The sequence below is a fragment of the Microtus oregoni genome, unplaced genomic scaffold, assembly GCF_018167655.1.
Source record: "Microtus oregoni isolate MIOR12 unplaced genomic scaffold, Mior012 000002F_ref0000024, whole genome shotgun sequence".
NCBI lineage: Eukaryota > Metazoa > Chordata > Mammalia > Rodentia > Cricetidae > Microtus > Microtus oregoni.
In genome coordinates this window covers 40,096,922-40,121,890 of record NW_024543061.1, presented here as the reverse complement: position 1 = coordinate 40,121,890, position 24,969 = coordinate 40,096,922, and the positions used below count along the sequence as shown (strand labels likewise).

General features: G+C 43.6%; 1 protein-coding gene across 7 annotated transcripts in view; it reads left to right on the top strand.

The window, feature by feature from the left end:
* The window catches only part of Foxp1 (forkhead box P1), a 237,106-nt gene that overhangs the window by 142,329 nt on the left and 69,808 nt on the right, over positions 1-24,969 (top strand). For 5 of the 7 annotated variants that reach the window (XM_041680441.1, XM_041680432.1, XM_041680459.1 and 2 more), the window contains 4 exons: positions 5,334-5,471; positions 6,502-6,591; positions 11,902-12,055; positions 18,718-18,922. In XM_041680441.1, coding sequence (XP_041536375.1) covers positions 5,334-5,471; positions 6,502-6,591; positions 11,902-12,055; positions 18,718-18,922 — 587 coding nt within the window. The remainder of the gene's footprint in view (positions 1-5,333; positions 5,472-6,501; positions 6,592-11,901; positions 12,056-18,717; positions 18,923-24,969) is intronic. The other 2 variants (XM_041680457.1, XM_041680448.1) reach the window with 1 other exon arrangement.

Genomic DNA, 24,969 nt, shown 5'->3' with positions numbered 1-24,969 from the left:
AAGAGAATTACACTTTCCACATGAATACCATGTCTTTTTTTTTTTTAAAGACAGAAATATTATGTCAGAAATACATTTCCCCCCATTTTGTGATACAGCTGCCTTGTGTGGTACTTGATTTAAGTTTTGGAGTGTTTGTTTGTTTGGTTTTCTAAATTTTTTTAGTGACACGGAGAATAGAAGCCCCTGCCTTTTTTTTTTTCTTTTTTTGTCTGCTGATCTGTCTGTTGTAGTTGTTGGCTATTAATTTTATAAAAGGGCGTATATTTTCTCAGGTGGTTGCTGGTACAAATACAAGCTAGCTTCCTTATGATCCTAGAAAATTGGGCATAATTCCTTTTTTCTTAAAATAGAGCCATTTTCTTTGTTTGCTTTTGTTTTGACATTCCAGAGCCTTCTAATTGAATTTGTTTTGCTCTCGTTCTGTGGCTGACTGGGTAACACTGCCTAGCCGCTTACTTCAGTTGCCACCCAGACACAGCTTAAAGGATGGAAGGCAGATGAGTTTCTGGGGGCACACAGGGGGCTCGTGAGTGATCAGTGGTCAAAAAGCAGTTTCCAAATAATTCTTTGGAAACAATTTAATGGAAAAAAAATAATAGATAATTACTGAAATTGAAGTGTGATGCTGCGTTTTGGCCATCTCAGTTCTAGGATTTGTGAACATAGTCATTTTGAGAGGCTGTGAGTGGACAAAGTCTATGTGTATTTGCGCTGGGCAGGGGTTCCTTGTAGTTAACTTGAGTGTGAAGGAGAGGGAGAGAGAGCAATGATAGCATGTTATTTTCAGTGTTTATATTGTGTCATCTCGCCTCCCACCCAATTCCTCCAATTGTCTCCTAGGTTAGTACCAAGTATTGTTTCGATGAGTGTTTTTTTATTTGTTTGTTTGCTTTTGAAATTTCAGTACCCCTCTTCCCCATTGCCCACCTTCCCCCACTTTAAAGAAAGAGAAACAAGAAAGCAGAGTGCATTGTTTAATAATCTGCAACACAGAGTCCTCTTGGAGAGAGAGCAAACTACGCCAGAAGTGACTTGAGCCTTCACCAGCAGTTGCTGGTGCGAAAGATGCTTCCCCAGTTTGCTGGTGTTTAAGCAGCAGCAGGCCCATACTAGCCACGTTCAGATGGCCAAGCACAGCTGTATTTCTGCCATTCAGGAGGGTTTGTGTGCACCTGGGTCGGGCCACACCCCACTGGTATCAGTCAACAGCATAGCCTGCACTGTTTTTACTTTTCTTCTTCTTCTTTTTTTTTTTTAAATTTGTGATATCCCCTGGAAGCTCAAATAAGGAGTGCCAACTGTAGGTGCCTATGTGTGTTTAAGGGCAGTATTTTAAGGCTAGCACTCTTTAAATGTCTGCCAGAAGTTTTATTCAAATCTCTGATCCCTGAAGGCAGCTAGACAGAATCATTGTAGGTTTTCATAAGTTGCCTCCTGTGATTCATTGTGAGCTCATGCAGCCCCATGCAGCACACTCAATCCTGTACACGCAAACACTTAACATAGCTGTAGCACAGGCTCAGGTTTTTTTTTTTCCTTGCCTTACATTTAAATTGTCTTCTGAGGGGAAAAAAAATCAAGAATAAGCTTTAACTCCCAGATAAGGCAAAAGCCCTTGTAGCTACTCTTAGCATCAGAAACGAATTTTTATCTCCAGGAGGGTGAGGTGGGTGTTGGGGCTCGGGGCGGGGGGGGGGGGATAGAGGGAGGACGACAAAGTTTAGTTTTCATGGAACGTTCTCAATGAGGGCCCTATAAATATTAGACGGCTGTAGTTCAAAACTCACACGACTGTTTTAAATACTATTGATTTAAAACACTGGCTAGATTTTATGAATCAAAGTGTAATTTCTAAGCTTTGGCCATATTTCTCCACGCTAACTCACTCTCTCTCGTGTGCCTTTAGCTGCTTTCCAGACATTCAACATGGGATTAAATGATAGCAGTTAGAGTGATCAATAGGTGAGGGCCGCGACGATCACTCTTGCCGTTAATGACCTCAGTAGTAATGGGTAATAAAGTGTGGGCTGTAATAGCCCCTCGCTGGTACTGCATGCCCTTTGATTCCTAGTATTAGTAGGGACTAGCTACACGAGAAAGCTGGACACTGGGAATTAAGGGAGTGGATATATAGGCCATAATTCTTAACTATTTAAAACCTTAAACTATGCTCTGCTTTTTTTTTTTCCTCTCTCACTCATTTCTTTTTTACTTTTTGTGCAACCTTGCTACAACCTCCTGTCCTGACATATGGGAGCAGTAACTTGAGGTGTGTGTGTGTGTGTGTGTGTGGTGCGGGAAGCAGGGTGGGGGGGACCACTAGCTACCAAAATCTGTTTTACTGCATCTGTAAAGGAAGCTCCCTGGCCTACTTTGGTGGCTGGGAAGTAACTGGTGTGAAACTGTGGTTTCAGATAGTAAAAGCAAAGTTCAAGCCATCAGGATATAATGGCCCACTTCTGATTACTCCGGGACCGCTCCACTAGTTGGGAGGGTTACTCAGGCTTCTTGAGCCTGGCCCTGGCTGGGCTGCGCCTGCTGCTTGAAGCGTTTTATTACTCATCAGATCCTCCATCAAAGTGTCCAAAGGGAACAAGCAGAGGAGAGTCAAGTTCATTCTACTGGTCTGCAGTTCAACTGCCAACAATGAACAAGTAACTGTGGGAAAAGGAACTGGAGACCATGGGCTGTCTGCAAGGATTTGAAAATTACCTGGACCTGTCAATCTTTCCCTGATCACCCTTTTTTGTTGACAGTCAAAGGGCCAGGGTATTTCTCGTTTCAAAAGCCACATACCATTTTACCAGGCTTAAAATTAAGATGCTTTTTAAAATATATGATAAAAAATTCAGCAAAATATACATATTGCCTACAATGATTTAAATCAACTTTACTAAAGTATAATAGACTATAAAATACAGTCTTTATCCAGTTAGAAGAGATTTGACATTCGTGAATCTTCTTAGCCCTCATAGTGTCTCCATCAGCCCCCTAAATTGACCTGTGTCCTTTTCCAGGGGCTCCAGCCCACTTTGAGGAGTGACGATGAAGGGACTGTTTCTGTGCTGTTTCTCTGCCACTGTTCTCTAGGTTCATGCTCATCACCAGCTCAGATTTTACACCACCCTGTTCCTGTCTGTTTTCCTGTCCATCGCCATTAGACATTTGGCTCACGCCTATTTGTGTTGTACGCCATCCAAGAAATGCAGAGAGAAAAAGAAACCTTCATCACGGCTCCTTTGTTTGCTTCAGGGAGCCTCCTGTATGGCCATGCGACTCTCAAGGAATAGTAAACTTCTTTTGTGATATGTTGACGTCAGGAGCTCCAAAGATCAAGACTGGCACCCAGTGCATATTTTAAAAATTCAGAAAGTTTCTTCTGCGTGAAGACAAAATCGACTAATTGGAATTAGTGCGTAGATGGTTAGATGTTTTGATAATGTCTTCTTGGCGTTTGCCCTAGACTGTACGCAAGTTCAGTGTTCCAATCCTTGGTGATATTTCATGCTGCGAATTATCTTTTTAAAAGGATAATTTATCCATTCATATACATCTGTCCCTTTTTGCATATAAAAATATTCAGACATGCCCATCTGTTTTAAATTACAGTGTAACTACATCTATACTTAAAAGACCACTGCAATAGGAAGAATTCATGGATGACCTCCCTGAGTTGGGTTAATGAAATTTTTTTGAGTATTCTAGCTAATGTTTTCGAAACATCCGAAACTTGCACCTGACGCTCCCCCAGCCTCACCCCAACACACAACACGCCACAACAACAATAGAGGATGCTCACTGTATGCGAATCTGACCTTCAGCAACCACTTTTAGTTCATCAAAATTAGTGATGCTGAGAAATCGGGACATCAGCGCATAATGAGTGTGAAATTAGGAATGAGAGCTCGCTATGCAAATGACAGGGCAAGCCATGTGAAAAAGTCAAGATAAACTGCATATTAAGACATTATGTTACATAAAATTAACACTCCGTTTCTCTCTTTTGCTTACTGTTCCTCCAAAAGATTTTTTTTAAAAAAATTCTTTTATCTTTTGATCAGCTATTGTCTGCGGGATTTTTTTTTAAAGTGGCACACAGGCAAAGTGCAAAACATATTATTACCTTTTATTGTAATACATGAGATGACAGCAGACCCTTTTTAACAAAGTATATATCCTTTACAGCTTCTAGCTTCTTGCTGGCACATTTGCTAAAAAAAAAAACCAAAGAAAAGTAAGATGCTTAAATATTACTCTTAGACATTTGGCTCTTGTCTTTTCTTTTATTGTTTTTTTTTTCCTTATCTTTTTATGGGGGGGTGATTTTTCATGAAGTAGTCTTCTTGGATTACGGGGACTGACAAAATGGTTCTCATGTAGTCTGAAAATTAAACACAAGTGCAGTGATTATTTTGAATAGCTAAATTACATTCTAGAAAGCTCGCAGACTTCTCAGCATTGTCATTAGGTATCCGCTTGAATACAATTTGTGTAACCTTGGCCAAGACAGCCTGTCATTTTAATGTCAGTGTTTTATCTGAACAAGACATCATCCTTTCAGATACAGTGTGCAGGTTCTTTGCAGAGATGCCCGTGCAGAAACGTGTTAACAGTTGCAAATACGAAATGCTATCAAGTTCATCACTGTAGCTGTTTGTCACTGAAATGTCATGGAAAGCGGCTTTTACTGGTATCACACGTAATATGAAAGAATTGAGACATCTGTATGCTGGCTGAATAAGGAAGGGTAAAACGCGTCCTAGGAAGGGGCTGCGTTTTAAGTTCAGAAGGTGTGTCCACGATTCTCTCCCCACCGCCGTCCTCTGCACCACCTGAGCATCCTGGTTGAGTCTGAAAATCACTGTCCAGAGGGAAGTGGGTCGTACCAGCTGCAGCTACAAAACTGTTTGTTCCTCCTTAATGTTCTCTCTAAAACAAAACTGAAGTCTAGGTTAACTTCTCACAGCTCATTCTGACTAGAGATCTGTTGTGAGGAAGGGTGGGTCTGCCCTGATCCTGAGAGCATTTGTTAAGGTAGAGATCTGTTGTGAGTAAGGATAGGTCTGCCCTGATCCTGAGAGCATTTGTTAAAGTGTTGCTTCCTTCTCTACTCCTGAAACCACCCAGGGTGCACGATTTTCTTGTCCACTTCTTGACTTGCCTGGCATCTGTGATGTCCTGAGTTTGGTACTTAGCAACAACGTCACAGTAAAATTGATCCTGCTAATTCCACCAGGGTTAATCTAGGATCTGCGGTTGTATCTCTTCACCCGGGAGGCTGAGGGTATGTGTCTTCCTGGCTCCTTACTGACCCTTCGTTACTGTTCTAGGTCCCCGTGTCAGTGGCTATGATGACACCCCAGGTTATCACTCCCCAGCAAATGCAGCAGATCCTCCAGCAGCAAGTGCTGAGCCCCCAGCAGCTCCAGGTTCTCCTCCAGCAGCAGCAGGCCCTCATGCTTCAACAGGTAATTGTCCTCCTCCTGCCCGCTCCGCACAACCCAGAACCCCACAGCGTGGTGTGGGGCGCCCCTTCATCCACACAGCTGTTTTCCCTCTGGAAGAATGACCGTGGCAGGCTAAGGGGCACAGAACCCCACCTGGCCCCCAAATGATAAGTGTGACATCTGTGCCCCTGAAGGAGCAGGATGATGCCACAGGTCCAGGCCTTGGGTCTGGAGAGTGCCCTGTGGACCGAAATTAGGGCTGTGATTGGACTTGATAGGGAACAAAAACCTTTCAGACTCACGTGGCTTTGCACTCTTATTTGGTAAGCCTAGAGGCTTCTGAGTGGCATGAATCAGAGCAACATGAGGTGCGCATTGGAAGCCAGTTTATATAGACAGCTCTTGAAGTCCCCATTTCAACTCTAAGGCTTACCTTAAATTTTTTTTTTCTTGAACATACAAAAGAAACATTTTGGAGTTCATTAATTTCAAGGCACAGAGTTTACTTTTTCTGCACGTACTGATGCTCAGATAAACTTGTAGCTGCCCTTGGGTCTCGGGGACATAATCCTCAGACTGGAGAGGCAGCCTGAACCTAACAGATAAGGCTAGCTGCCACAGGGATAGAAGTCACTGATACAGAAGGGTGAGGATAGACTCAGGAAGTTCCCAACATCATTGAAGCATACAAGAGTGGGACCCTCCTTGCCCCTCCCCCCATAATTTAGAAAGCCTCCACTGGAGACTGACCAGACTCTGCAAGGGCGTCTTGGCTTTGTTGTACAATCAAAGGTCATCCCTTGCCTTATTTTAATTAATTTGTGTAGAAAATGGTATGTTTTTCATCAGTTCATTTTTGAGATTACTCCTCAGACCTTAATGCCAAGAACAGTCAGTGTCCGTGGAATTTATTGTCAGGTTTCAGAGAAAAGGTCAGGCCCTTGTAGATAAAAGGATGCTATTTTTCAAATCACAGTTTGCACGTGGCGTGGATGGGGACAGTGGGCCTTGCTCTTCTGTTACTTACCGACCCCTCCTCTCTCCCTTGTAGCAGCAGCTTCAAGAATTTTATAAGAAACAACAAGAACAGTTGCAGCTTCAACTCCTCCAACAGCAACATGCTGGAAAACAGCCGAAAGAGGTACCGACAATGCATATTTTACTTTCAAACCACAGATCTCAGGGGACTATCTAGTGGCTATTAAACTGTCATTCATCTTTTAAATGATTGCCCAACTCAACTGACTCTATCGGTTCTCAGCTTTCAGACCAAGAATTATTGTCCTGTTTGTGCTAAGATTTCTCGATCCCTTACTTTACATCACCACCACAGCGTAGCTCTGTGGTGACAGCATCAGGAGCAGGGTTCTGGGTTCCTTCTGTCCCGCGGAGGACCAGCATGCAGCCAGGATGGGGAGGGACAAAACTGGAGAAGGACACATACACACACACACTTAGTTGTTGTTGTTGTTGTTTTCCATCATTTAATTATTTGTTTGTTTGTTTGATGAACTCAAGTGTTTGGGCAGGTGGCAATGGCCTTTTCCATTGGCCAGCTAGCTTCTTGTGGTGTCAGGCAAGCAATCAAGACATTTAGAGTGTGATTAAACATGCCCGTCTTCATTTGACCTTTTGCATGTTGAGCATGTCCTAATTACTTAATGCATGCACTAGATAGCATGACTTAAAGTCAAGGGACTTGGTCTCAGGTCACCTGTACTGGACTGAGGAAAAGCAAACAAGCAAACACTGCCCTGCATTTCCTTCTGTGTCCCAGTTCTTTATAGCATTCCTAATGTACTGCATTTGGCTGCACTGCCCACGCAGGTGATGCTTGGAGCCCTTTACACCCTGAGACTTTCCCGGGAGGGTTCGTCCCCTCTTAGCCTTCGGTGTGCTCCATGAGTCTGAGGTGGTGTCACTTTTGGGAGCTGCCTAGGTATTAGGACGTCCTCGCACCCTTTCACATTCCACAGTGGTCCAGAAGCTTCTGCTTCAGGATCTCTTACTGTGACCACAAAATTTCTAATTCCACAAACAGCGTGCTACCCTCTTTCCTGGCTTCTCTGCCAGCCCTCCGCAGTCAGTTCCTTTGCTCTTGTGGGGGCGTCTTGCCAGGTGACTGAGTCCACATCCCTGCCCCTCACACGAGTCTGTATGATGGCTTTTACACATGGGAGTTTACCAGACTTTTCTCCCCATGCCAGCTCCTCCCTGTGCACAAATTGGGAACGTTTCCTATGCTCTGCCAAGTTTCCCCACCCCGGAGTCCTGTTTAGCAGGCTGCTTGTAAACCCCCTGCGGAGCAGGGGCAGTTTTGGGGTAAAGGGAGGAGGCATATTAATGAAAATGCTGACACAGCCTTAAGGACAGTGGCTCGCTACCGGGCGCTGCTCTAATAAAAAAGCGACCAGATTAAAAAGTGTCTAAAATGTAAATCTAAAGGACTAACAGTAATTAAAATGGAAATGGCACGGGGAGGGAAGGCATGTAATTGTGAGATATCACCCCGCAGAAGGCTCTCAGCTTTGTTTTCCTGGCTGTTTTTCTAATTCAGCGGGGCTTACTCATCAGTGGCAGTTCAATGCGCCTTAATGACTCCGGGATTGCAGGCATCACTCTGGACAAAGAAATGATTATTGTGCGGTCAAAAGAAGTTCAAAGACAAGGAGGGAATTTCAGTTTTTCCCCTTAGAGATCCACATTCAAGAGCATATAAATTAAGCCAAATGTTAAAAACCACAGTCTGAAAGCTGACTTCAAAGTCACAAGTCTCTAATTAATGAACTGCGAGCTTCAGTTTGGACAAGTTGGGGTTTGATGCGCCCATAAATCAACATGACAGGCCTGTTTCACAGTCTCAGACAGTGCTTGTCATTGAGTCACATCAGATGTAAACACAGCAGAAAAAAAGAAGGGCTACGAAGGAGGTGCAATTGATCAACAGAATTGGTAACAACCCACTTTTGAAGTACATTATGCATGATCGCAGGAAATGGTTACAGCCTCAAGAGGTTTCCCCTTCTGCCGCTGCTTTTTTGAATCCGATTTCTCACAGCCTTCAAAAGGGAGAAGAAGAATCATGGAGTTTCTCCCCCGTGGCTTGCAGGCAATAACCCCCTGTTGTTATTTTGTGCTTCTTTCTTTTCAAAGGCATCAAAATTTAGTTTTTTAAAGATCTTTAACTCTGTATTTGAAGACGCACTAGAAAGGGCTGCCACCGCCACTCTTATCAGTTACCAGGGGCTGTGTTCTTCCTTCCCGTTGCCACTTCTTATTAACCTCTTATTTGGTCTTGTGGACAGAGTTTGGGGAGCACATCTGCGTGCTGGGAAGACATGAAAGTCCAGATGAGCTCTGAGGGCTCCAGAAAGAGGAGTGGGGGAAGTTCCCCCAGTAGAAGAGAGTTCCCGAACGGCTGCTGTTGGGGGGGGGTGGGGGGAGCATAAACAAGATAGTGACTTGTGAGTTTGGGCAGAGATCGATGGCCAGATGAGCACGCTGAGTCCACAGGCAAAGGGGCTCCTGCATTGTAGTAGGCTTTTGTTCTTGTTTGTTTGTCTGTTTGCATCTTGAGGACTGTAGGCTTACTGTGGCTCATGGCTTGATGCGGCCTCAGTGTACCTGTAGGCAGGCAGATAGGTGGGGTCAGACAAGTGTGTGTCCTTGGGTTTCACTGTATGTTCATGGCGCCACCGGGCTGTTAGAAAATCCTGCTTCTCTGCGATGTCAAGGGCTTGTGTCCCCAGATCATTATGCAGGCGACGGTCCCTCCTGTGCTACAGTGAGAGAGTCACATGGTGGCTTCTGTGGTGTGACGTGGCGGTGATAATTTTGGCAAGGTTTGAACATAGACGTTGGCAGATGGAGACAGCGTATTCCTTTATGGAATGGACTGTTGTTAATGGCACACCATTTTCTCCCTTCACGTACTTCCTCTCCTGCTCCCCCCCCCCCACCTTTTTTTCCTTTTTTGGACTATCTGTGAACTTGTAGCCAGAGCACAGTCTTTTCCTGATACCCCCTGGGGAAGTTTTACTTCCAAGATGTTCCTTTGGATATAGGTGTTGATGGTGTCAGAGATGTAGGCAAGGGTACCATGGAAGTACAGCTCCCGGGTCCTGGACTCATCGTAGTTTGAAAGTAGATGGGAGAATTCGTCTTAAAATCGAGCTGGGCGTAGGTGGGGGGTGGGGGTGCCATCCTGCGTGGTGGGGTGGCTAAGCCGATTGTTTTAAAAGGGCCGATTGTCCTGGCCAGTTATGACAGTTTATGTTAGGCAGTAGGGAGTAGCCAAAGAAAGGAAAACAGACCTTTGACTGCAGCTCTGGGGAGGGGACCCGAAACGCAAGGTTTATCAGGGCATTTGAGCATTTTAACCCTGCCTGCTGACCTGTCCGGGGACTGTGCAGAGACCTTTTTTGTGTGCATTCAACTGTGAGAAGTAAACAAACGGCCTCGTATCCTGTGTTTGGTAACTGGGTGGGGAACACGGTTTGGCAACCAGTGTTGCTTTTAAATTCTTCTCGGGACAATGGGCCTTGTATACTTTTATATCCTGGCTTTTCAAACGTGGACAGCTTTCATGGGCCTTGCCTAGGGATGGCCACAGACAACAGAAAAAGGCATCAGTCATTTCATATAAATACACAATTTTTAAACATTCATTTACAGTAAGACAGGAAGCACCCGCCCTAGCCTCCACCCCCCCCCATTTTATATTTGACTTTAACAGGGGCTAATTCCCTAGTCTTTGACTGTGTCTGTATCCCCCTTCTTTAATGTCTTGAGTTAATATCTGTTGAAAAAGGGAAAAATCCTTTTGACATGAATATAGCTATCACTGAGCTTCATATTAACGTGGTAACTTGGGAAGGGGTAAAAACAATTGGATCATTTTCTGCATGCTGTTCTTAAAATGAAAGTACTGGCTTTTCATTTAAATTTATTTAAATTTTTGTTGTTAGTGGTATAGAATTTGTTTTTTTTGGAGTGAAACTCAATTAACTTTCTCAGTGGCATGGTGGTAAGTCTGAAATTGGTTACTAATATGAGCACGATGGGTTTTTTTTTCCTTATTTTTTTTTTTTTAACTGTAAAATAAACTACACAGAGGCCAAAAGGAAACCACCATTTTTCTCTTCCTTTGAACTTTGCATCAGAAGGTCTTGGTGCACACACCATTTTATGGCCATATCAGATCGAGGTCATGTGCTAGGTTAAAGTCAGTGCAGTTGTTTGTAAAGTATCGTTATTAAGCGAAGCAGGGTCTAACAACACTGGGTCATCATCTCAGTCGCAAAAGTGTTGCTGTTCTTTGAAATAATATTCAGAATTATAAAAGAGCTCTTGTGTGTTTCTTAAAGATATATATGTATATCTATGTACATAGACACACACACATATATATTTGGATTCAGTTTGGAAAGGGTTAATTTTTTTCCTTTCTAATTGTTAGCTATAGTGTAGCCAAGACCTCCACCTCGATATGATTCCTAGCAGATTTAGGATATTAGATAATTTCCTTCTATTTATTGTATTCCTGCACCATATTATCTTTCTATCACTCAGATAATTACTGAGGAAATCTACATTAATTTTTTTTGGCTGGGGTAAAGCCTGCTAAACACAGGAATGATGTATTGATGTTTTACACAACAAAAGTTTTCCTCCTGTCATTGTCCAGTCAACAGAGATATTTGTCATATCTTAAAGCCCCTCCTTTCAGTAACAAAGTGGGCGGGAGACTCGGGACGACTTGGAGGCTGAAACTCAAGCCAGCCAAAGGAGCTAAAGTTTGGAGTGCCTGTTCACATTAAACGCTCATGGTGGAGGATGATGTTGTTTGCTAAATTATGAATGTTCGTAATTAAAATCTAGTGGCTGTTTCTATGAAAGATTTACAATGTTATTTCATCGTTTGTCATGGCTAATTAACAATATTAGATGAAGTTTTTCTTCTTCAAAGGTCTGATTTTTTCTCATTTATTTATGTCAGAAGTGATAAACAGTAGTGAAAGGCTCTTGCCGGTGCAGGCAGGGAGGAAGACATCTTGTTCTTTTATACCTCAAGAGTTTAGGGTTCAAATCCTTGCAGACTAGAAGGATGGAATCTCCTTTCTAGTGTGAATATTTACAGATTTCAAAGTCTCAAAAGTTCATGTCTTGACTATAGAAGTCACGCTCTTCCTACTGTCAGGAAAGCAGGCTTGTCACAAGAACCCTTTCCCTAGGGGGGCGGGCAGCAGAAGCGTTAACACAGACCTCCCCCCTTACCTGTCTTCAGACGTGGTACATTGTGTCCCTTTTAAACCTTGACATTGAGCCCTGCACTGAGCTCAGGTTGCAGTCCTCATGGTTTTGAAGGTGGTGGCGAGTTTTGAAACATGCACACTTTTAACCTTCATTGGAAAGTGGCCATCTCATTTCTGCCCCTCACTGTTTCTTGCAGCAACAGCAGGTGGCTACCCAGCAGTTGGCTTTCCAGCAGCAGCTTCTACAGATGCAGCAGCTGCAGCAGCAGCACCTCCTGTCTCTGCAGCGCCAAGGCCTTCTAACAATTCAGCCCGGGCAGCCTGCCCTTCCCCTCCAACCTCTTGCTCAAGGTATGCATCCATTACTCGGTAAGCAGCTCCGTGGACGGTGGGCAGAGGGGATGGGGTGTTTCTTGATCTTTCTCTGTGTGGAATGCAGAGAAGTGCTTACCCGAAACATGCACAGAGAGACATTAGCCAACAACCACAAAAGCAGATGGGTGCTTGCAGTGCCTATTGGTGTCAGGATGGAGAGTCAAGGACCTGAATGCTCCCAAGGGCAGAGTTGCAGGGTTGGGGAAAGGGGAAACTAATGTTCCTTGCTCTTACTAAATGTTTCAATGCAGTCCTTTGGCATTTCGGTTCCCAATGTTCTTGAAACATACTTTTTAAATCATACATATTAAGACTTATTTTGCAACATGCAAAGTTCCTTTTTTCCTTCCTTCTTCCTTTCTTGTCTCTGAACATACACCCCTTTTCTTCCTCCCTCCCTCCTTGGCTTCTTCTCTTCTCCCTCTTTGATAGGATTTCTGACATAGCTCAGGCTAACCTGGAACTCACAATCCTCCTGCCTCTACCTCCTGAGTCCATGATTCTGGGCTCCTCATGTAAATCTTAGTAATATTTTGTATAAACACCATTTAAAACTATTTATTATTGCATTTTTATTTGCATGTAGAGCTATGTACCGTGTGTGCCTAATTCATGTAGAGACCAGAAGAAGGCATTAGATCTTCTGGGACTGGAATTAGACAATTGTAAGCTGCCCTGTGAGTGTTAGGAATGGCACCCAGGGCCTCTGGGAGAGATGCCTAAACTGGGCAGCTCCTTAGTGCCCTAGATACCAGTTTTTAAATATTTAGACACACTATCAACTTTATGTCCACCATAAATGTTAATAAAATCCTTCTGGTTTCTGAAAATTAGTGGAATATTTTTTGTTCTGTTTCTGTTTCTTTTTTATATTTTTCTGCTTATTTTAGCAAATGAATTGAGCACTTATTTCCAGTTACTTTTTCCAGCTTTTTTCTTTTCTTTCTTTCCTTATTTCTCTCTTCCTTTCTCTCTTTCTTTCTTCCTTTCTTTCGTTCTTTCTTTCTCAGTTATTTTTTTTATAAACTTTGATTCCTTGAAAAGTATTAAGGATTTTTGGTGTTTATCATTTGTTTGTTTGTTTCCTTGCTTTTTGTTTGTTTGTTCGTTTTGTCTTTAATTCTTTATTTGTGTGTATGGATGTTTTGCCTGCATGTATGTCTGTGCACCATGTGAATGCAGTGCCTATGGATGCCAGAAGAGGGTGTCAGGTCTTTGGGAACTGGAGTTACAGATGGCTGTGAACCATCATATGGGTGCTGGGAATCTATCCCGAATCCTATGGGAAAACAGTCAGTGCTTTTAACCAATGAACCATCTCTCCAGCCTGAAAAGTGTCAATGTTTAATAGATAAGATACCTTGAATAGTCTTTGAAAGTTGCTGGCATCAGAGACAAAGGGAATCTGTAGGTGTTCCTAGGAGACCTTGTGGGTGTAAGCAACTCTGATTTACTCAAGACTAAAAAGGGAAGTGTGGAGTAGTGGGGGGGGGAGGATATCGGAAGGCCATGACTGTGACTAAAGGCCAGTTCCCTTGTCCCAAATACCCACTGTCCTATGCATGCCCAGTCCACATTCTCAGACTCTCCCAGGTACACACTGAAAGAAAGAAAAGAAGCCATACTGATATTTGTGCTGAACAAGGACAGATGTCTTGCTTGCTATTCTACCAGTAGTCAGAGATAGCAATGGTTTAATTACTCATAGTATTGAGTGCCATAATTAATGTAAGGCTGATTTAAATCTAAACAGGATGTTCATGGGTTCTTTCAGATACCATGGCATCCTCTCCTCTCTTTTCTATTTTTTCTTCCTTCCTCCATTCCATTTTGCCCCTCTTTCTTTCCAGACAGAATCTCTCGCTTTGTAACCCAAGGCTGGCCTCCAACTCCTGCCTCAGTCTCCCGAGCAACAGCTGAGAATTTAGGTGTGTACCAAGACCCAGTCTGACATACATCTTTTTCTATGAGGGATTTGAGCATCCTTGCTTCCTGATATTCACTGTGGGATCCTATGCAAGCATAGCTGCGGGTGGTACTGCAGATTCCACATCCTTAAGGCCCGCAGTTCTTGCTGTAGTGGATCTGGACTTGCTACCGGATAGATGGAAGCTATGGCTTCCTAGGATTTGCCCTAGGAAGGCACTGGATTCATTTGCCTTCTGAAGCTGGGTGAGAATGATGGGTCTCTTTTGTACTGCTGAAGAGGCAGTCATTTGTCTAGAAATTTTTGGTGTTGCATGGAGCCAGTGAGGCGTGTCTATTTGGGTTTTGTCTCCCGAGTCAACCACACCCAACATCTGTCCCTTAGGGTTTTTGTTGTTGTTTTTCTTTGCTTTTAATGTTAAGACTGTGGCTCTTTGCCCCTTTCACTTCCTCCTGCCCTCCCACCTGTCCTCGCCTTGTCTGCTGAGCTGCTTGGCATCTGAGAGGCATCTCCTCCATTGCCGTCTGGTGGGAAGAAGTGGGAGCTGAACACGGGGCAAAGGAAGGACACTCTGGCTAATGCATGTTTTGTGCTTGCATAATGTTATAACCTGCATTAATTACACCCTCTGGTTTATTGTTGGAAACATGGAAGGCTGTTCTGACACACCCACCAGACTCGGGCTTCCCTCGCTGTCGTCTTTTCCCACCGCTCCTGTACTATTAAGTTTGCTCACTAAGGTTCATTGTTACAGTACATCAGTTAAGCTGTCCGAAAAGAGGGCAATTGGGCAGTGACAAGACAAGCTCACGTGTAATGCGAGAGAAATGAATGTGCTGATGCATGCAGTGTAATCTCTGCGGCGGCACATCAGAGACCCCGTCGGCAGCACTCCTGCCGCGGCATTGATGGATATGCTGAGCAGTCTGCTGTAACTGTTAGCGCCTGCAATGTTAGGAAAGGCATATGTAGAGTCTAAGGGGTGTCTGCATGTGTGCCCGAGATGGCATGCGTGTAAATGCTGGTATGGGTGGCATTGGGCGCTGGGTATAAAGGGGACCACAGTTAATGCTGTCTCTCATGAAGCAGGGGCTCCCTTGGGTCTCCCCAGGCTCCTCTGCCAAGTGGCTCAAGAGCGTTCAGTCACGTTTGAACTACAACACAATTCTTTTTTATCCGAGAGATGATGGCTTAAAACTGATGTCATTATGAGGTTTAAATCAACTTTCTGCTTGCTTGAACATGGTCACCTGGGTACGGACGTACAAGGACAGAAAAAGGTTGATCAACTGTTTGTCTTGGAGCCAGTGATACCTGGGGTTGTAAAATTGAGTTCCACAAGCAGTAATCTGTCAACTGTCCCCGCAACATACATTTTTTAAACCTGTGCCTGCATTTTCTTTTATAATGAAGGGACAGGTTGTCCTAGAAAAAAAAAGAAGCAGAAGATAAAAAAAAAAAAAGAAAGAAACGTTGGGAGGTGCCGGGATGAGGTGTCTGAAAGTGCTGGGAGTGCCTGCTTCATAATGAAACCATCAGGACTCTCCCACAGCTCCTGCATGGCACTGCAAAGCTACCTTAAACCTGTGTGTAAATCCGAAAGTATGGGCATAGTGAGTGATATCTTAAAGACCTTTTTATGGAGATTTTATATACTATATTATATAATATAGTATATATGCTAGAGTGTTTTTCCTTTTGGATTATTCTAGAGCAGTGGTTGTCAACCTTCCTAAGGCTGTGACCCCCTTAATACAGTTCCTCGTGTTGTGGTGACCCCCAACCATAAAATCACTTTTGTTGCTACTACACGACTGTAGTTTTGCTACTGTTAGGAAGTTAGGTAGCCCCTGTGAATGGGTCATTCAGCCCTGGTTGAGAGCTGCTGCTCTGGAGCCTCCTCTTCATTTGCTACAGTAAGTCTCTCTCTTCTCATCCAGCTTCATTCAGCATTTGATTGTCCTTAATACAAGTAGTTTTATACAGAAATGTCCCATTTCTGTTATTACAACCTTTTAATTTTTTTAAAATATAAACTCTGCCTGCTTTGTTATGTACCAATCAATGGATTTGTCTAACTTGATACACTCACTGCACCATTCTGAATGAAACACGTGATACCTAAAAGATGGAATCCACGTAGTCTGATGGGTACCAGGGTAGCTGCTGTCTGTCTTCACCTGTCATGAGGTCTAGTCATCCTGGAGTGGCTAGTAGTCACTGAGTAACATGACCTGAAAAGGAGGACTCCAGTCAGCGACTCCTGCCTTCAGTCTATGGAGAATGTGTTTGAGCCTAATGATTGCATTGACATTATGCCCCAGAGTGCTGTTGTCACTCATGGGTTTCTCTTTCTGCTTGGTCCATGTGGAACCCGATTTGCCAGCTTCCTGGAACAGAAGAAAAGCAGACTCCCACCACTGCACGTGCAGTTGGAATGCGTGGTGAACACATTTGGCTTGTTCTTAATTTGCCAGAGAAGAGCTGTCCCTCTGGAGTAGCCTCCGAGTCTTGTTCTTCTTAGAAGGAAGGTGTAAAGGCAGCTGTTGGTAGACCCATGTTCTTCCCCCTTGCAGGTGACCCAGAAATCAATTAGTCGGAGTTGAAAAATAGGTGGCTATGTCTTTTCCTGCGTTCGCTCGCTGGAAAATAAAAATAGGTGTTGACTTCTCTGCCTTCATACCAGCCTGTTCCCCGTTGTTTCAACTGAGTAAACCCCGGGCCCAGGGTCAGCTTTGTTTACCGGTAATTGTCAGTATGTGGACCACAGTGGCAGACCTGCTAGCTGTAGGCACATCCTACCTGTCACTTTGAAAAGGGGTTGAAAATAATAGCTCAGATGCAGCAAAACCGTCCCCAGGATTGTGTCGTGACCTTTCCCTTTGGTTAATTTGCCTCAAGGTTTGATTTCAGGGGACAAGGAATAATTGAATATGCCTAATAACTAAATGCTCATTTGGGACAAAATCCATCAAAATATAATTGGCATTTGATTTTTATGAAGGGAGAAGGAAACCCACTCGGCTGTCGAGGATGCATTTGAAGGATCTCTGACCACTCGACGTATTATTTGACGCTCCCTTTATAATATATATTAATTGCAAATACTTGAGCATTTGAACATTTTCCCGGAGCACTGGCTAGGAGAGACCAACTGTTTTTGTTACTGCTCCTCTTAGAAAGGCGGGGAAGGTTATTGGTCTGCTGTGCAATAATTTACTCCTCTTTGATATGCAAACGATCCACGGTGAATATAAAAAAATCCTATCAGACTCATTTCACAGTTCTTAACCACTCGGATTCTCTGGAGTCCATCGCCTCATTAGACCAGTGCTCTCCGATGCCGGCATAATTAAAATCTTTAACAGTTTAGCAAAGTAAAGATGTTTGGCTGATCACGTTGAGATGATTATCTAGCCATTGTATTCTAAATGACAAAAATAAATTAAATTTAGACCTTGGCATTTTTTTTATTATGTGTTTCAAATGAATATAATGCACACAGCCTTCTTCTTTTTTTTTTTTTTTCAATCCCGTACGTTTGGGTTTGGTTGGTAGGAAACAAGCCTGTTTCGGCTGTTGCTATCTAACCAGAAAATGGCTGGCTCTCTAGGAGAGCCAGTGCAGACAATGACTTGCAGCCCAGACACGCAGTTCTGAGGTGGAGTTGCCTTGCAATGTACAGGGTGTGTGGCTGCTTTTCCTCCTTCAGAGGAAGCTGTAGCTTCTGCTGTTCTTGGGTGCAGTTCAGAACCTGTCTCTGGGCAGTAAGGCCAACCTAAAATACAGAGTGAATTAGAATTTGGGAAGTCTGGCCTGTGCAGGCTTTGCTGGATAGGATAAAGACACAAAGGTCCACGGAGATGAGGTGAACATGCTGATGGGATCTCATCTTAGAGAAAATAATGGTTGACAAGAATTTCTTGGAGACCCCTGCCCATTTTGACCCCATTCAAGCAAACAAGAGAACTTTGTTACTCTAAGCTGATTTTCCTTTCCATTTTACTCGGCAATGGCTCATTAGCATTGATCTCAAAAATGACAGTAATAATAGTGTTACTTGTATAAAAAGTTACACAGTCTTCAGTAGACACATCCATCAATTAAGCATGTGGTACTAGAAACCAAAATTAATGAGGAAGATAGGTGTGTTAATGAAATAATCATAGTATAATCAATTTGACTGTTAAAAGTTGAAAAGCATTTCAGGAAGATGGTATGAATTCATAATTTATGTCTAAAAGTGATTAATACAAACTGTATTTAATAACAAAGCTATTTGTCATCATTTAAGACTTAAGCACAAAAATTACTCATTTTGTGGTTCATGTTGTCATGAGCCTATAGTTGAACGAATTTATTTTGAGGCCTCCTGTGTGCCTAGAAGTAAGCCGGCCTGCCTCTGGTCTCCTAAAACTGAGAAACAGCCTTTGGATGGAGGGAGCCATGCTGTTGCAGGGTAGCTGTTGCTTGCATCCTTTTCAAGGTGTCTGTTCTACGTGAAGAGGGGACTTCAATGGCTTCTCAGTGGGAGGGTGCACTTATCCCTACCATATTTGCGTAGTTGGGAGGGCAAAAAGGAAAGTGTGAACACCCCAAAGCCCCCCCCCTGACACTAAGCTTTGTTTACCGACTCTTTGATTTAATTACTGTTTGAAGAGGGACGGAATTAGCTGTTAATTGATTTGATTATCCAATTTGTTTGTTTCAGGCATGATTCCAGCGGAACTGCAGCAGCTCTGGAAAGAAGTGACAAGTGCCCACACTGCAGAGGAGACCACAGGCAGCAACCACAGCAGCCTAGACCTGACCAGCACGTGCATCTCTTCCTCGGCACCTTCCAAGACCTCCCTCATCATGAACCCACACGCCTCTACCAATGGACAACTCTCGGTCCACACTCCCAAACGAGAAAGGTAGGCGCACGCCCACCCCTGTCTGTGGTCAGTACTGTCTTCCACCAGGAAGGGGCAGTTGGCCTTGCCCAGTTCTTTGTCTCTGGGAAACCTCATTGTACTCATGGGGCTTGAATGTGCATATGATTACTCCAGAGCGTATTCGCTATGGTTTGGGTGTGAGGCATCTAATTATTCGCACCTTTTCACCATGGGGTTAGCACTTTCTCAGATGCACACTTGTCTTAGGAGCCCTGGCAGATAGATGTCTGGTAGCTCCTCATCGGAAGGGTTGGCTCCCAAGGCTTCCAGGTCAACTGTGTGCTTTGTTGGGAGCTCACTCCATGCAGAGTGAACACCTTGGCTCGGAGCACCTTCAGAGGCAACAGTGCTGTGTGCTGTGGACAATTTCAAGTCTTGGTGTGAGGAGGCCAAGCGCTTACTGCTAGTTTGTCCTGCTCCCCCTTGAAGTGGGGGAACCCACGTTCCTCATCATGTGTCCCAGAAGGAAGCGAAGGAAGCATGAGCCTTTTCAGCATAGACACTAAGGAAAGATTTAAAGGATGGTGAGTTGGACTGAAGCTCACTTTCTCCTGATGGTCCTTGTGGTAGCATTGTCCCATCTGCTGTGTTCCTGTTTATAAGTTAACACTTTATGTTTTCGATGCCCTGAGCTCTTGATGAATGATAGTTGAAGCTTGGACTGTTTTAAGATCCTGACTGTGTTGTGCTCCTTAAGCCCCAGGGAAAGGAAGCTGTTTGTTCATTGTGTTTCACCCAAAAGCAGTATTGCCAATGTTGAAGTATGCTTCAGAAATGGAATATATAATATTCTTCAAGTGGACCATTTTTTTTCACTGCTTACTCTTTTTAGACCCTTTCTTTTTTAGTTCATATGTGGAGCTTGTAGGCACAGAAGACAAGAAGCCTTACCAAGAATTCTCCCAGCAAAATACTTTTATCAGGCAAAAGCAAATTTGCTATTTTGTTTTTCTAAGTCCTGATTACTTGGTGAGGAAGTTTAATTTTTATTTATCAACTGAGCAAGAGTAGTATCATTTCATATGCTTTCTAAACTACTGAGCACTGTGCCCTCTGTTTTAGCTAGATATGCATCGCGATATTAGAAAAATGCTGTCTGAAATACAATGTACAATTTTTCATAATTACGTAGTGATGTGTCGGTATGTGACCACCTGCACAGTGGCGGCCAGATGATATAATGGAAATGAAAGTTCCCTTCGCTGATAACGTAGTCATCGTAACTGCGCAGATGGAAGCATGGCCCCAGTGTTTGTAGCCATGGTCATGTTCTAAGCCCGTTGTGTAGAAAATGTCGCACGTACAGTGATAAACGGGACACACCCTTGACAGTGATGATGTCAAATCAGTCGATGTGCTTACTGTCCTGTGCTGTGTAATCGTTATTTAGGCTCTATTCCTCCCGTAACTCTCCAAAATATATTTCACCATGTTAGCGTGGAAGCAACGTCCTGCATCATATGTTACCTCATGCCTCGGTTGCATTGTGTTTTTCTTGCATTTGGTTTAATATTGGGTGTTTTGGCTATCCTGTTGGGACTGTAGGAGCAGACAGTGATGGTACCACATGTGTTTGCACATGCACACATAGCCTAGATGTGTAATCTTTTTTTTTTCTTGTATTTTCGAGACAGGGTTTCTCCGTAACTGTTTTGGTTCCTGTCCTGGAACTAGCTCTTGTAGACCAGGCTGTAGATGTGTAATCTTGTATCATTTAGGTCTTCATAGGTATACGCTGTGATGTTGCTCATGTCTCAAAAATGTATTCCTCCTGAGTGGCATGTATACTTACGCATGTCTGTATATGTATCAGATTTGAGCTTCGAAAGTCATGAGGGGTTTTCAGAGATGAGGGTAACACATGTATGTTATAACTCTAATAACGGGACGCTTCCTTGAAGATTTCCTTGGAATGTCTCTGGTAGTCATGGAAAGTACGAAAAGATGCTTTAAACTTAGTGGTCTAGAAGGGATGGAAGACTAGAACGGTGAACAGGAAGGGTCGGTTTGTAGCCTGGGCCAAGCACAGCTTCCTGCGTTTCCCGCTTTCCAGGGGAGGATACGTGTACCTGGAAAGCGCTCATCAGTTCTGCCCTAGAATCTATTATAATGCCTTTATTTCTTTTCTTTTTAATTTCCAAGTAGCAAGCCTCAGATGGCTTTAAGAGAAAGAGTCTAGGCTGCTGCCCTTTGTGGTAGCGGCTCTCCCTGTCCCGAGGTAGCTGTCCATTTACTGCAGAGTGATTGAATTACATCTTTATCCATAGACAGAGCAGGAGGCAGTGCACTGAAAAATGCCGACTGATGCACTTAAGGTATTTGTTGCAATCTTGTCGGCCGCTGTGGAGACTGCACAGATTTTTCGCGACCCAGAAAAGTCGCCTTGTTTAGATGCACTGTGCTCAGTTTCCTCCTAAAAGGTTCTATCTCTGCAGTCCGATGGTAGAGCGGCAAGGAGGCAAGCCGGGGAAGAATAGGCCTTTTCATGGCTTCAGACACATTTGAGAGGAAGTGGATCTAAGACACAGTCTAATTCCTGCAGACTAAGTTTGTTTGATTTTTTTTTTATGGTCCTTATTTGTCTGCACAAATGCTGCATTTAATCTTATGCTAAAATTAGACCGTGGATCAGAAGAGAATCGAGAGTTGCACCAGCCTGAATCTGGATGTGAGAACAGGCTGAGTTCTTGTTGCACATGCAGAGATGAGGGAACGAGGAAATTATATGATGTTAGTTACTCCCTTGGTTGTCCCATTTTGTATTATCTGCTACATCGACGGTAGTGGCTGGATTCAAGGAAAACCCAAGCAAACACACTTGGTTTTAATTTTTGGTGAGTGCAGGGCCTTGGACATGTTAAGCAGAAGCTTTACCACAAAGGTAAAATCCCCACCTTGTTCCAGCCGCCTTTGAACTGATAATACCTTAGGTTAAAGATAGCGTAGTAGCTTTAACCTTATAGAATTGATCATTCTACAATCAATAATCTTTAAGCTGGTTTCATATACATACAGTTACCTAAAAATGAGTATTAGCCTGTCTTTCCCTTCTCGGGTTGAATATTTATTCATTTATTGGCAAAGCTGGGGATATGCTAGGCTGGTGGTCTACCACTAGCCCAACCCCTTCTTATGGTGTATTTTAAAGTCTCATAGGTGGTGGCCACTTTACGAGTAGAAGAGGGAAGCAAAAAGAAGCAATAAGGAGGAGGTTGCCATTATGGAAGTATGTTCTCATGTGTGTACCGAGCTGTCAGGGAGACACCTCAGAAGTTCTCCCTGCTGTCACGAAAACCTTTTATCCCTCCCTCTCTAGGGCATTTGTGAAATAATGCATCCTTACAGGCTCTCCTGCGATTGCCAGGGAATACTCTCCCCCCCACCCCACCATCAAGAGCAGTAACGGCACAAACAAGAGGCCTTGCCACCGTGCACAGTAATCCAGCCTGGCAAACTCCGTCCTCAGTGAGCAGCCTTCAGGGGATTGTTTTCCTGAAAAGATCTATGAGTGTTGTGTGTGAGAATTGGTTGGAGAGAGAATTTTTTTTTTAAGTCGTGGGATGTGTAAGGCTCTTACCTGGCTCACGTATCTCCATGCCATTTGGAAACTTCCATCTTCCCACTCTTGCTTGCCCCGTACGTTTTGCAGCCTCTGTGAGCAGCCGCCGCCGCAGTAGCTCTGGGGTTTGGTGAGCTGCAATCTGTTAAAGAGATAAATAATGTGCTTGGCACGACACTCCTACTCTCCTCTTTAATTTGTCTTACACAAGGAAAATTATAATTAAATCATTCAGGGTAAACCCTTGAGTGTAGAGAAGGGAAGAAACACACTTTGGTAAAGATTGCCAATAGAAACCCACTTCCCTGTTGTGCAGGGTGGAGACGTCCATCAGTATTCAACAGTGTGCGAGGAGGAACGGCCCATGTGATTTGTGAGGCGGATGCCAACACTCAGATCAAGGCTTGTTAAGATCCTGTCCCCGTGCAATCATGGACGGTCAGCATCGTTAGAATGCAGCGCGGTGCCACGCTTCCTGCTTTGAGTCTCTCCTGACAATTTAATAATGTTTATCGTGCTGATTATATGTAAAGCCATTGGTGCAATAAACACCCCTGTTGTCAGTGCCTCAGAGGAGTGCGCTGGGATCAAGTTGAGCATGCCCAAAGCTAAAGGAGAGCCACAGGAGGAAGCAGGTGTGTTCAAAGCCTCCTCGTCCATGCCTTGCTGCTATGCTGCTATAGCGTCACGACCTCTTAATAGACAGAAGTGAGACCTGAGATGCCTGCACACATGAAGACATTACCTTGTTCACTTTACTTGAGGAAATTCCAAGTTTTGGTGTGGGTAAACAGAACCCACAGAATGCAAATGAAACATTTATTAAAATGCTAAATTTAGTAAGCCCTTTGAGCTTCTTGGATCAAAGCAGCTATGTAAATACAAATAGCAATTACTACTTAAGTAATTGCCTGAATTAAAATTCTAAATATCACATTATATTATGCTGCACCAGGGAAGGGAAGGCACATTAAATCAGTCCCTTCCTGCTTGCCCGTTGCCGCTAGAATCTTGCATATGGACTCATGTCTTCTTTTATTCACTGGACTACTTGGGATGCAGTGGGGACTCTCACCCCATTGTACAGACAAGGAAGCTGAGTCGCAGAAACCAACGACTACAGTTGTACGGCTGTCTTAGTGTCGTACTGAGATCCATAATCTGACCTGATTTTAAAATTTTCCCATTCAGTATAGAAATGAATACCTAAGTGAAATTAAAAACCCATGTCCTTAAGAGAAACTTTAAATTTAATTTCAATTCAACCAAACATCAATTATAGCTTGTTATTGTGTGCAGGTTACAACATATAAGGAAAACAAGCCCCTTTTTATTTTTCTGTAGATAAAAATAGTCCCCTGGTCTTCTTATCTTTGATAAAGAGAGGTGAGATTTATAAGATATAAATCACTATGGTCTGAAATAGTACATGAGGAGAGAAAACAAGTCCCCTGCAGGAAATGCACACAGACAAATGCAAGCAAGCTCGTGCCTTTGCAGGCATCCCCCTCGCTTGTTGCCCTGCCTTATAAATCATGTGTGTCCTCGCTGAATGTACCATGTGGTCTTTCTTCTATTGCAGCCGCCTTCTGCAGTCCCAGTTAGAAATGTTACTTCCTCCCCATTCCTTCTCAGTGTTTTTTACTTCAGGTCAGCCATTAGCAAATGTTTTATCACAAGTGTTTCTCCGATTCACTATTCTGCTGAGTATTTGTTGCAAGGCTTCCTTAAAGCCTTTGGTTAAAGAGGTTTCTTCCAGCTCTGCCAAGACTGTGGTTGTGTGGCCTCTGCTTGCTCTGAGGCCACCATCTTCCTAGACATGAGTGACCTGCACACGGGAGCTCTTCACTCTGAGGTCTAACCTGCCCTCAGCAAGGCATGGTTTATTTACCTTCTGTGTTTTCAGGCTCACTTACTGGCATAGTCCTGTGTGTTGGCATTGCATGGTTTGCACTGTGCAGCTGGCAGCCGCTTTCAAATAAGCCCTGAAGGCTTCTGCTTGGTTGGTGTGCTTTTTGGACCCCTCCAGTTGATGCTCAGCCTCTGTTTCAGTTTGCGGCCTTGTGGACATAGTGCTGTCTATTTATCTGTGTCTCAGAAACATTTGTGCCTGTGACCCCCTGATACTTGGGTACAGCAGAGAACTTGGAAATATGGACTTCCCTGGTGTTTTAATTTGCTTCCTCTTTGGAGGAAAAAAAAAATAACAGACCAGTTTTGGTTGATGAAAAAATGCTGGTGCCCTTGTCTGGAAGCCTGTTTTCAGAGCTGCTCTGGACACAGGCGCCTTTAACTTTGCATATTCGCACAGTGACATTTAGGGGGTCTGATGAATCAGAAATTTCAGCAGTCAATTCAAGTTTCCATTTTTGTGAATAATACTTTCACACTGAAATTTTTTTGTTTCTTGTAAATCACGTTGTTTTATATTTCTCCTAATTTAAAGCACTGAGAAAACCCCCATTCT